Genomic DNA, 12778 nt, shown 5'->3' on the forward strand with positions numbered 1-12778 from the left:
GTGCTCTAGTCTAAACGACTAAACAAAAACAACAACAAGGGACGTGGGTGGCTCTGTGGTCTAAACCATTGAGCCTAGAGCTTGCCGATCAGAAGGATGGTGGTTCGAACCCCGTGATGGGGTGAGCTCCCGTTGCTCGGTCCCTGCTCCTGCCAACCTAGCAGTTCGAAAGCACATCAAAGTGCAAGTAGATAAATAGGTACCACTCCAGCGGGAAGGTAAATGGCGTTTCCGTGCACTGCTCTGGTTCACCAGAAGCGGCTTAGTCATGCTGGCCACATGACCCGGAAGCTGTACGCCGGCTCCCTCGGACAGTAAAGCGAGATGAGCGCCGCAACCCCAGAGTCGTCCGTGACTGGACCTAATGGTCAAGGGTTCCTTTACCTTTACAGGTTCTTGAGGTGACGCGATTGCTTGGGGACATGTCATTACAGTGGCACCTCTGGATGCGAACAGGATCCGTTCCGGAGCCCCGTTCGCATCCTGAGTAACACGTAAGACATGACTGTGTGTCTGCACGTGTGTGGGTTGTGTTTTGCCGCTTCCGTGCATGTGCGTGACGTCATTTTGAGTGTCTGCACATGCGGCGAAACCCAAAAGTAACGTGCTCCATTACTTCCGGGTCGCCACGGAGCGTAACTTGAAAACGCTCAACCTGAAGCACATATAACCCGAGGTATGACTGTATGCCAAATCTTGACCGGATCATGGTTGCTAAAAGGAAGGATTCCCCCCCCCCCCAGGGACCAAAACAGATTAGTTCACTCACAGCTGTTGACTTTTCTTGAGGCGCAGGTAGCAGCTGCACGAAGCGTTGTCGAAGGGAGAGGAGATGCATTCTTTCTCCTTGTGAGTAGCTCTTCCTGGATGGTGACAAAGTGACAAGACAAGGTGTGTTATGAGGCCAATGGGCATGGTGTGAAGTCACTTGCTGAAGTCTCGAGACCTCATGAAGAAACAGAACACATTAAGTGAGGTGTGTTGATTTCAACAGGTCTAACATCTGAACATAGAATCATAGAATCATAGAGTTGGAAGAGACCACAAGGGCCATCGAGTCCAACCCCCTGCCAAGCAGGAAACACCAACAGAGCACTCCTGACATATGGTTGTCAAGCCTCTGCTTAAAGACCTCCAAAGAAGGAGACTCCACCACACTCCTTGGCAGCAAATTCCAGTGTCGAACAGCTCTTACTGTCAGGAAGTTCTTCCTAATGTTTAGGTGGAATCTTCTTTCTTGTAGTTTGGATCCATGTGTTTTCTCACTCAGGCCAAGTCTTTCCTATCCCTTTCCCAACAGCTGATACCTCATCCCTTAAAACTCTAGTCCAGGGATTCACAGAATCATAGATGTTGGAAGGGATCACGTCGGTCTTCTAGTCCAACCCCCTTCAACGTAGGAATCTTTGACCGAACATGGGATTCGAACCCACAATCCTGAGATTGAAGCGTCTCATGCTCTACCAGCTGAGCTATGATTGAAAATGGGACCTGGGAAGCTGCCATAGTATAAGTTAGCCCACTGGGTCCAATTGTCTCAGTACTGTAAACACTAACTGGCCATAGCTTTCCAAGATTTCAGACAGGATTTGTTATGTACTGAGTTGAATAGGATCCAAAATGCAGCAGCATTTAGGATTCAGAATGCAGAATGATTGGTCCACAGGAGCCACCCAATCCACCTCCAGGTGGAAGTGAATCTGCAACCTGATTGGCCTACAGGAGAATCCCGGAATTAGCCAATCACGTGGGACCCATTGTGTAAATAATGTATATAAAGCAGATATTTTGGGGGAACTTTCATTCCCTCACTACTATGAGCTGAATAAGGTAAAGGGACCCCTGACCATTAGGTCCAGTCGTGGTTGTCTCTGGGGTTGCGGCACTTTATTGGCCGAGGGAGCCGGCGTACAGCTTCCAGGTCATGTGGTGAACCAGAGCAGTGCACGGAAATGCCGTTCACCTTCCCACCAGAGCGGTACCTATTTATCTACTTGCACTTTGACGTGTTTTCAAACTGCTAGGTTGGCAGGAGCAGGGACCGAACAACGAGAGCTCACCCCGTCGCGGGGATTCGAACCGCCGACCTTCTGATCGGCAAGTCCTAGGCTCTGTGGTTTAACCCACAGCGCCACCCACATCCCTTATAAGCTGAATAAAGAGCATGAAATCCACCCTCGACTCTGAGTATCTTTCAGGATTCTTGCCCCTCCCTCACGCTCTTTGGAATAAGAAAGGGCACCCACCTCGCCGTCCGATTTGTTTTCTTGCAGGTGGGGGCCGACGTTGTACCTCCCCTCTCTTCTGCTGTTTCCCTGGGAAAGGAGCATGGAAGCAGGCTTGGACCCAGCGCTCGGCTGGTGGGTGGCTGCCATTTTCCCGGACTCGATCTGGCTGTTCCTAGGAAGGTCAGCAGCTGATGTTCTGGCAAGGAATCCGCCAAGACGTGGTGAGAATGCAGCTTTTCGGGAGTCAAAGCTAGCCTGGGAATCACAGCTCTTGTTCTTCACTTCTCTGGTGTGTTGGAGGGTAAAATTCTCCGCGGATCTGCTCCCGGGGGCTCTGGGGTCATTGTTTTGGATGACGTCTGATTCGGGGCCAGACCCATCCGCTGGGGCCTTCTGCAGAAGCCTTCTCTCCAGGACCTGAAACTGTAACAAAGAACAGGCTTACCGGCTACACCATATATCCCATATATACTGTTATTTTAGCACATGCCACTGGGGCAAAAAACTCGTCCTGCAATGTTTAACCTTGTCTCGCTTCGAAATTCACTCTCCAGTCAGGTGACCTGTTACACTTGAACGACTCTCCTTGCCATGATTATTCATGATCTGGACAGCTATTTTATTAAAGAAATGCAATACCCATTTATTTTCAACATTATCCATCCCCCTGAACTCCATATTTAGGTCCAGGTGTGCCAACTCCAGGGGCCAAAGGCATGTCGGTCCCCTCAATATTTGTTTAAAGGCTGTTGGGCCCCCACAATCTTGGGGGCAACCTGGTGCCTCTGTTCAGGTACCAATGCCCTAAATAATAATAATAATAATAATAATAATAATAATAATAATAATAATAATAATAAATAATTGTACCTCACCCATCGACTTCCAACATATGGAAAAACATAATAAAACTTTAAATAGTTTTTTTAAAAAACTGCCTTTCTATGTCTTCTAAATTCTGAAGCGAAACCCCTGCACCCTTTGAATTTTGTGGAAGAGGAAGTTTTATTTAAATATATATTCTGCAAAAGAAGCAGAGTGTCAAGAGGGAGGCAGAGTTTCGGTTGCAGTGTGGTTTGTCTGTGTGTGAGAGGACATTGCTGGGTCAGAATAGCCATACTGATTCGTACGCTGTTGAGGTGAGGGAGGAATAGGTCAATTTATTAAATTTATATACCGCCTTTCATCCAAAGATCTCAGGGAAGTTCACAGTCTAACTTAAACCTCTTCGGCCTTCTCGCTCACCTTTGACTTCTCTTCAGTTGTGGAAGCATTTTCTGATATATTCTGATACCTACAATAAGGAAAACAGACCTCAGGGAAACAAAAACGAACCAGTCATACCACCTCCCTGGGGAGCCCTTAGGACAGGACTGGCTGACCTGTGGAACTCATGGCCACTTGGGATGACATCTCCCATCACTTCCACCCAGTGCTGGCTAGGTTTTATGGGAGTTGGTGTTCCAACAGCACCCAAAGTTAAGGTTACGAGATTTTTTTCAATGAATCCGGGGGACACTTTAATTAATTAATTAATTAATTAATTACTACGCCTTCGGGACAGTGATGCTGCAGCGATGGCGGTGGCTGAGGGGCGGCCACCACCTTGAACTAAACCACCACATTTCCCCTTCCTCCGAGGCTTCTATCTCCTTTCTCCATGAACCTGGGCAGCCCCTGAGTTGTTGGTTCTTCGGTGGTGGTGGTGGGGAAGCGGTGTGCGGTGGGTCAGGCATGGAAGGCAGAGAAGGAGGGCCGAGAGTGGAGGCGGCGGTGAGGCTCGGGCAGCCCAATGCCTCCCTTCCCATTGGAGCAGCCCCAATCCCATTCCTACTTGCATGCAAGCAGGAGGGGGCAGGGATCCCTCAGCTGGGAAGGGAGGCTTCACACTGCCTTTTGGAGCAGCCCCATCCCAACTTCTACCTGCGTGCAAGCAGGAGGGAGCAGGGATCTCTCAGCTGGAAAGGGAGGCTTCCCGTTGCCTAACTGAGAGATCCCTGCCCCCTCCTGCTTGCATGCAAGCTCTGATAGGCAGCGTGAAGCCTCCCTTCACAGCTGAGATATCCCTGCCCGCTCCTGCTTGCACACAAGTAGGATTTGGGAGGCTGCTCTGATAGGCAGCCTGAAGCCTCCCTTCGCAGCTTAGCTGCTGGGGTCAGGGAAGGTGGAGGCAGCCTGGAAGCTGCATCTTAGAGCCCCTGCACCACCATCATATGGAGACTTCTGAGCAGCTCCTGAAGCCAGCCAGAGCCAACCGCTCCGGGCTGCTGAGACTGCCACCGCTGTGTTTCCCGGGGACATTAGATGAAATCCGGGGACATTCCAGGGATGGAATTTGTCCAGGGACTTAGTCTCAAATCTGGGGACTGTCCCCAGGAAACGGGGACATCTGGTAACCCTACCCAAAGTGCCACAGGTCCCCCACCTTCGCCTTATGAGAACTACATCTTCCATACAGCGGTGCCTCGGGTTAAGTACTTAATTCGTTCCAGAGGTCCATTCTTAACCTGAAACTGTTCTTACCCTGAAGCACCACTTTAGCTAATGGGGCCTCCCGCTGCTGCCGCGCCGCCGGAGCACGATTTCTGTTCTCATCCTGAAGCAAAGTTCTTAACCCGAGGTACTATTTCTGGGTTAGCGGAGTCTGTAACCTGAAGTGTATATAACCTGAAGTGTCTGTAACCCGATGTACCACTGTATGTCCCTGCACCCTGGCATGCTATTAGCCAACACAAAGGGAAAGGGAGAAAGGGAGATAATTGAACCCCACCTCCATCTTTCTCCAGCCATTTGTTGTTGCTGTTCCTGGACCACCAGTAATTTAGTGGGAAGGGAGAGACTGTGTTTGGGGTTATGGTGGAACAGTTTGGGAGGTATGTGGATTATCTTTCACTTCTCGGAGGCTGTTTTTCCCGTCAGCTGGAACTGGGATTAAAACAGAGTCTCCGCAAAGCATTTGGTTACTATCATGCTGTCTTATCCAGAGATTCCTTATCCCGTGGCCAAGCTCCTCCAGTAATGCTATTCAAAATAAGCAACGTTCAGCTGAGATCCCCTGCACAGTTAGTTAAAAGTTTCCCTGCATTTTCTTGCTGTTCGGAGGTGGCATGAGGGTTGTCGATGAATTGCCCCTTATTGAGACCGTTTCTTGGGCTTTAGTGATTGATGCCCTTTCATTTTCAGTTTGCGTTGCTTGTATAGCAAAATAACACTTTACCTATCAAAGAAAGCCAAGGAAAAAAGCAACACCAGGAAATAAGTAATTAAAGCCACTCTTAAAAAAATGCTAAAGGCGTTCTCCTTACTGAACCACTAATTCCGAAACGGACTTTCTTCCCAGAGGTGCAGGTCCAAAATTCTGTTTTCTCCCCGGCGACTCCAAAGTATTCGACAATCTCTGGGAAGCCCGTGCTCTCACGCTGGGACTTCTGTCCATGTCAGCAAATTAGCATCATTGCATCCTCACACCTGGTGGTATATTAAAAAGAAGCTTCTGAAGGTACGAATTCAAGACATTCTAACAAACCAGATATCAAGGAAGGTTGAAGGAGGTGCGTTAAAGGGGAGAAGGACGGGGAGAGATGTTAAAATGGATTAAAAACCAGTTTGCTCCCGCAAAAAGTACTGGCGGCCACTGTTGTGGATGGCTTTAGAAGAGGGTGAGACAAAAACCATAGACAAGAAAGTTATCAATCTCTTACCATTGGCTAAGGTTGATCGGAGCTAGAGCGCAACAACATCTGTAGGACTCTAGATTGGCTTTTCTTGAGCTCAGACAAAGAAGCTCTAGTTTGAATCCCATTACAGGCATGAAAGTTGCTTGGGGGCTACAAGGCAACTCCCTCCCACAGCCTCCCTGACGGCTCTTTGAGGTTAATGTGGAACCTCTGAAGGTCTTCTCTGAGTGCCTTGGAGAAGGGATGGTATAGACACAGGAGGAAACGATTTATTTATTTGTTTGAGATGGTTAACAGACCACGGTACTTACCTGCCAATGGTTGGTTTCCTAGCCCGCACTGGAGCACGGCAAAAGCATCCTGAAGACTTCTCCAGGTGGGGACTTCCAGTTTCTTGTCTTTTGTCTGGGCTGTTTAGCTGCAGCAACCAGGTGGGCAAAGTCCACTGACTTTGGGATCCAATTAAACATTAAAAGTTAGGCCTCGAGAACAGCAATGGCAGAGCTTGAGAGGAGAGAGAGAAAGCTCGGGTTTTCTTGTGGGGAGGGGCTTTGGTCGGATCTGCAAACCCAACTACAGCGGTACCTCGGGTTAAGAACTTAATTCGTTCTGGAGGTCTGTTCTTAACCTGAAACTGTTCTTAACCTGAAGCACCACTTTAGCTAATGGGGACTCCTCCTGCTGCTGCGCCACACTGCACAATTTTTGTTCTCATCCTGAAGCAAAGTTCTTAACCCGAGGTACTATTTCTGGGTTAGCGGAGTCTGTAACCTGAAGCGTCTGTAACCTGAAGCATCTGTAACCCGAGGTACCACTGTACTTGATAGTGATGGGACCTAAAACAGATTTACGTAATTTCGATCTAATCCTCTGATTTCTTTCTAATGTGGGATACTTGGGCATGAGGCTTACTTGAGTTATATTGGAGTTACTTCTTTGATAGTAAATTTGCCCTTGGCTTGTGCAGGTTGAGCTATTTGTGTGTGGAAACCATTTATAGCATTTCTCAAACCATGTATAGCATTTCTCAAACTCCCCAGCTGTTGATGGACTACAACTCCTGTCACTCCTAGCTAGCAGGACCAGTGGCCAGGGATGATGGGAGTTGTAGTCCAACAACAGCTGGGGACCCAAGTTTGAAAATTTAGTGGTCTCTGATGGAGGATTCTCATAGCGCTAGGAATTTTATTTTATTTATTTTGGGTCTGTTCTCACTTTATGACTCTAAGAGCTTTGAGGCACAAATAACTGATGTTAATATGTTAACAAGAGGGCCATTGGGGCACCAAAAGAATATCCTTGCTGGCTATTCATTGTCCAGGAATGTCCTTTGTTCAGGGTGTGGAAAGGGGAAGGAGGAAGAACTTTGACAACAGGATTGTGCTAGTAAGCAAAAACTCAAAAACTGAAGCTTAAAGCTCTTCCTGGTCCTAGCCAATGGTTTCCTTAACTTGGAAAGACTTTACTATAGTGGGAAATTGATGAAGAGGTGCAGCGCTCATTTCTCGGGTTAGGGGGCTGGATCCAGACACAGCCTTTTAGAAAATAATGAAGTTCAACACGCTGTTATAATTTGGGGAGGGGTGTAGGCCGCATGCCGAGACCCTTCTAATTCCTGGTTACAGTAAGTGTTAAAATCTAAGCAAGGATTCAAAATCCTGGAATAGCCAGGCTAGCTGTTGTCAGGAGCTCAGCCTACACTCTAGTAGGACCCTGGTAGAGACACATGCCTGACTGACATGTTCTCTCCCTCCTGGTCGATCGTTCGGGAGCTTCATAAGCTTTCTTCAGCCCGAACATCACAGCAACTGATGCCAACAGACATCGGCACACTTAGGGATCCGCAGAGTTTGCACAGCTTGCTTAACAGACCTCAGCAACTCAGCATTTTGGCTAATCTACTTTATTTTCATATAAACACACACAAAGCACTGCAACATGGCTCCCTCTCTCTCTAGCATCAGACAGCGAAGAGAGAGAACAAAAGACAAGGTCCCACTTCACAGAACACAGTAACACAAACATCCTGTCTCCGTCACCTCCCACTCTTTGGAGTCAAAACATATACCATCATGTAAAAGACAACATTCCCATGACTGCAATCACGGAGCAGGAATTCTAACAGCTTCCTGGTGTGATAATGACCCTCTAAGTACAGATCATTAAGGAAGTGTCTCTGTGCCAGACGACAAATGGGTGGGCATCTCTCCCTTAACTGGCTGGTAGTTAAAGGTAAAGGTAAAGGTACCCCTGCCCGTACGGGCCAGTCTTGCCAGACTCTGGGGTTGTGCGCCCATCTCACTCAAGAGGCCAGGGGCCAGCGCTGTCCGGAGACACTTCCGGGTCACGTGGCCAGCGTGACATCGCTGCTCTGGCCAGAGCCAGAGCCAGAGCCGCACACGGAAACGCCGTTTACCTTCCCGCTAGTAAGCGGTCCCTATTTATCTACTTGCACCCGGGGGTGCTTTCGAACTGCTAGGTTGGCAGGCGCTGGGACCGAACGACGGGAGCGCACCCCGCCGCAGGGATTCGAACCGCCAACCTTTCGATCGGCAAGTCCTAGGCGCTGAGGCTTTTACCCACAGCGCCACCTGCGTCCCGGCTGGTAGTTACATATGTATAAATAAAGTGTATATCCTAAAGGCACCGCAGTCTCTGCTGTGCCTCATTCCGAAGGAAACACGAACCCTGGGTTAGCACCTGGGACCCCTGGAGTCGCACAAGTTTCGGATGAGGTGCGACAATGCCACTGCTGTTAAGGAGGATGACGGTTACAGGTGCCTAACCAAGAAGGGCGATGGGCTTGTTCGGAGACACAAATGGCTGGCGACTAGAGGAATCCGTGGAGGCTGGTACCCATTAGGGATGGTGGGATGGAAGGCCGAGAGGTCAATAGCAGGTGGAGCTAGAGACAAAAGCAGGTGGAGGCCGAGGCAACTGATTCTAGTTTTCTCTCTTCTCCGATTAATTCGAGGAGAGCAACGTTGAGGTAAAGCAGCCAGGAAGTTGGCAGCCTGGCAAAGCACCTGAAGTGGTTGTAAGCAGGGAGACAGGCAGGCATGGCAGGCTGAGGACAAAGTGAGGTTGGTGGGGAAGGGTCCCTCTCACCTTCCATCATAAGGAATAAGCACTGTTTTTGTTGTGATGGGATTTGTTTTTTTTAAAAAAACCGGGGTCCTGTTTTGACAGTAGCATTTCTAGTTTCGTTTACACAGCCTTGTTTGTGCTTTCAATCTGTTAAAAAATAAAATAATTAGTGATGTTTCCTGGCTTCATTCCCCGCTGCCACCCCCCACCCCCAGTTTCATGGAGTTACGGATTTTATATATATATATATATACACAGAGAGAGAGTGCTATTTTTTTAAAAAAAAATGTTTAGGGGGTACTCTCATTTTGACTCAAGAAAATCACTGTTTTATAGTTCAAATAGGGAAAAATAAATACAGTAAATGGACAAAAGTACAAAGATTCACAAAATGTTTAGGGGTATGCGTACCCTGCGTCCCCCCCAGAAAAAAGCACTCGTGTGTGTGTGTGTGTGTGTGTGTGTGAGAGAGAGAGAGAGAGAGAGAGAGAGTACACACACACACACACACACACACAAACACACACACGGTTTGGCTTGTGGTGAGTGCAGGCCCAAATAAACATGTGTTTCCCTTGTGCAATGATACATATCTCTTTAATTTCAATTGCCTGCCTCCAGTCTGAGACTTCAAACTCCATTTCCCCCGGTTTCTTGACGAAAGCGTGGATCTCAGAGGTTGTTGCCAAAGAAGGAGGGAGAGCGCCATCTGTTGAACGCTGCTTCTGAAATTTCCCATTTCTCCATCTGGGAAGGACAGAGAGGCGAGATGCCTCTTAAGGCTCCATTTGCACTATAAAGCAATATCATACTCCATGGCTCCCCCCCCCAAAAAAAAAGAATATTGGGAACTGTCATTTGTTAAGGATGCTGAGAGTAGTTAGCAGACCCACCAATTCTTTGGACGGGGTGTTTCTCAGTGAACAAGGGTAGGGGCACACAGCTGCCATGGTGCTGCAATGCCATTTCTTAAGGAGAGGGTATGGTGGGATTTCCAAATTGCCTCAAAAGGTCCAGAACAGACACCTGAGGTGGTTTATCCAGGGGAAGGAAGGATGGGAACAGGGGTATGGTTACCTGACGTCCCTGTTTCCTGGGGACCGTCCGCGGATTCACAAATCGGTCCCCTGGCAAAATCCATCCCCGGAATGTCCCTGGATTTCATTTACAGTGGTACCTCGGGTTACAGACGCTTCAGGTTACAGACTCTGCTAACCCAGAAATAGTACCTCAGGTTAAGAACTTTACCTCAGGATGAGAACTGAAATCGTGTGGTGGCAGGAGGAGGCCCCATTAGCTAAAGTGGTACCTCAGGTTAAGAACAGGTTCAGGTTAAGAATGGACCTCCGGAACAAATTAAGTTCTTAACCTGTGATGTCCCCAGATTTATATTTTAAGTGTTGTAGATTTATTAGTGTGTGATTGGTTCAACGGCACAGGACACATCATATGGGGACGTCGGGTGAGGCAACATGGCGGGCGCCACAGCAGCAGGCAGCTCCTGAAGCTACCAGGCTGGATCCGGGCGCCGAGGGTCACTCAGAGGGTCTGTAACCTGTGCAAAGCACACACACAACACACATATATGAAATCTGAACATACCGCAATGTTCTTCTCACCATTCATTTACTTTATTTGCTTCCTGGGCTGCTGCTGGACTAATGCGACTCTCCTACAGCTGATGAGTTCCTGTTGAAAAGCTGTTCTTGCTTGAGGTTTCTGGCACTGCGCATTGCAAGTTTTGAAAGAACCAACCTTGAGACAGAAGGTCAACGTGAACCGTAAGCCAGGAGAAGGAAGAATCCCAAGGCAGCATCTCAAGGCAGGAAATGTTCAGGAAACCTATTAATAACCTCGTGGGAGCAGCGTTGCCTAAGTGCACATCAGCCTGGAGAAGAGGTCCAAATGCATCTCTGTGCACAGAGCAATGGGCACAAGGCCAATGGCAATAACTGGAGCAAGTCGCCTGGAAGAGCTTTCAGGGAAGGCTCAGGGCCCAAGTTCTCAGGCTTGTTCTTTTGTTTTTACTGCAACCCTGGGCTCCCACCCTGAGGTGCAAAATTGTGGCTAGGAACTGAGAAACCAGGTGCCTCAGAGCATGTGCTGAGTCCAGGAATCATAGAATGGTAGAATTGGAAGGGATCCCGAGGGTCTTCTAGTCGAAATCCCTCTGCTTAAAAACCTCCAAGGAGTCTGAGGGAGTCTGTTCCACTGTCAAACAGCTACTAACAACAACAACAACAACAGTAATAATTTATTTATACCCCACCCATCTGGCTGGGTTTCCCCAGCCACTCTGGGCGGCTTCCAACAGAATATTAAAATACAATAATCTATTAAACATTAAAAGCTTCCCTAAACAGGGCTGCCTTCAGATGTCTTCTAAAAGTTTGGTAATTGTTTTTCTCTTTGACATCTGATGGGAGGGCGTTGCACAGGGCGGGTGCCACTACTGAGAAGGCCCTCTGCCTAGTTCCCTGTAACCTCACTTCTCGCAATGAGGGAACCTCCAGAAGGCCCTTGGCACAGGACCTCAGTGTCCAGGCAGAATGATGGGGGTGGAGATGCTCCTTCACGTATACTGGGCCAAGGCCGTTTAGGGCTTTCAAGGTCAGCACCAATACTTTGAATTGTGCTCGGAAATGTACAATCATTAAGTTCTTCCTAAAGTTTAGTCCCCCTTCATGGATTACTGCCCCCTTCATGGATCACTGCCTTGTCGTGGTGAAGGGGCTTGAATAACTCAGAGAAGCTCTGAGCCACCCAAGATGGACAGGTCACAGCCGAGAGTTTAGACCAAATGTGATCCACCTGGAGAAGGAAATGGCAAACCACTCCAGTATTTTGCCAAGAAAACTCCATGGACATAAATAAGGAGAAGCTTTGAGAAGAAAGTGAGAGTTTCACGGCATGCTCTGGTTCATGGGGTCACGGAGAACTTCAGTACATAACAGTTTTGGGGCAGACACATGGCTTCATGTCCAATTGGTACGTACCCTCTAACCTCCTTCTGAAATTCTGTGACTTTCTAGAGCACCAATACTCCTCAGCATTCTGAATTATCTTTACTGTTTGTGTCAGGGAACTGCCATCGGAGCCAGAGGCGGAGGGAAGGCTCCAGAGGGATGCCGGAGAGGGTCCCAGTAGGGAGAGAGGCAGCCCATCTGCTGGGGAAGGAAATCAGCGTAACACCAGTGGAGAAGGGGGGCAGATGGGGGAATCGGAGAGGAGGCTCCAGGACTCTTCACCGGAGACCAGCGGGGAGAGCACGGGTCCTCCGCTGCCCACACCCTCCCTGCGCAGAAGACTTCCGCGCAGGGAGAGTAGGAGGAGACTAGGTGTCAAAGAACTTCTTTGCTGGAAGAAGTTCAAGAAACGCCCACTGACGGATTCTGCCAGCGATTGAGACAGCCACAGGTGAAAGGCTGTCCAGACAGAAAAGGTTCACCCAGGTAACCTAGCCAGGAGTGGCGGCAACTTACACACAAGCAACCCCTAGAACCATTACATTCCCTGGACATACATCAAGGCTTAAATTTTAATTTCTCAGTGGCATTCTTCCAAGTTTGAACTTTTTGAAACAAACAAATTTTGGTCCTATCTTTAACTTTGCTCCTGCACTAATGGCACCAGGAGCTGCAATCCTGCACACACCTTCCTGAGCATAAGCCCTGCTGAACACAGCCAGATTTCTTCCGAGTTAATATGCTAAAGGTTTCGCTGTTTCATCTTGGCAGTCCTATATACACCAATGTCATTCCTCATCAGGCCAGCAGAGGGAACACA

At 48.5% G+C, this 12778-nt stretch overlaps 1 protein-coding gene across 1 annotated transcript; it reads right to left on the minus strand.

Moving 5' to 3' along the window:
* Window positions 1-761: 761 nt before the first annotated feature.
* On the minus strand, window positions 762-6476 carry LOC310828590 (uncharacterized protein; the record flags this gene model as incomplete). The annotated part of the gene is made up of 5 exons (XM_083706208.1): window positions 6217-6476; window positions 5534-5696; window positions 3474-3522; window positions 2247-2645; window positions 762-863 (listed from the first exon to the last, which is right to left on the minus strand). Exons 2-5 carry the CDS (start codon window positions 5662-5664, stop codon window positions 762-764), a joined length of 681 nt encoding a protein of 226 aa, XP_083562334.1. The 5' UTR covers window positions 5665-5696; window positions 6217-6476.
* Window positions 6477-12778: the final 6302 nt, after the last annotated feature.

Source organism: Podarcis gaigeae (assembly GCF_964106915.1).
Source record: "Podarcis gaigeae genome assembly, chromosome: 12".
NCBI lineage: Eukaryota > Metazoa > Chordata > Lepidosauria > Squamata > Lacertidae > Podarcis > Podarcis gaigeae.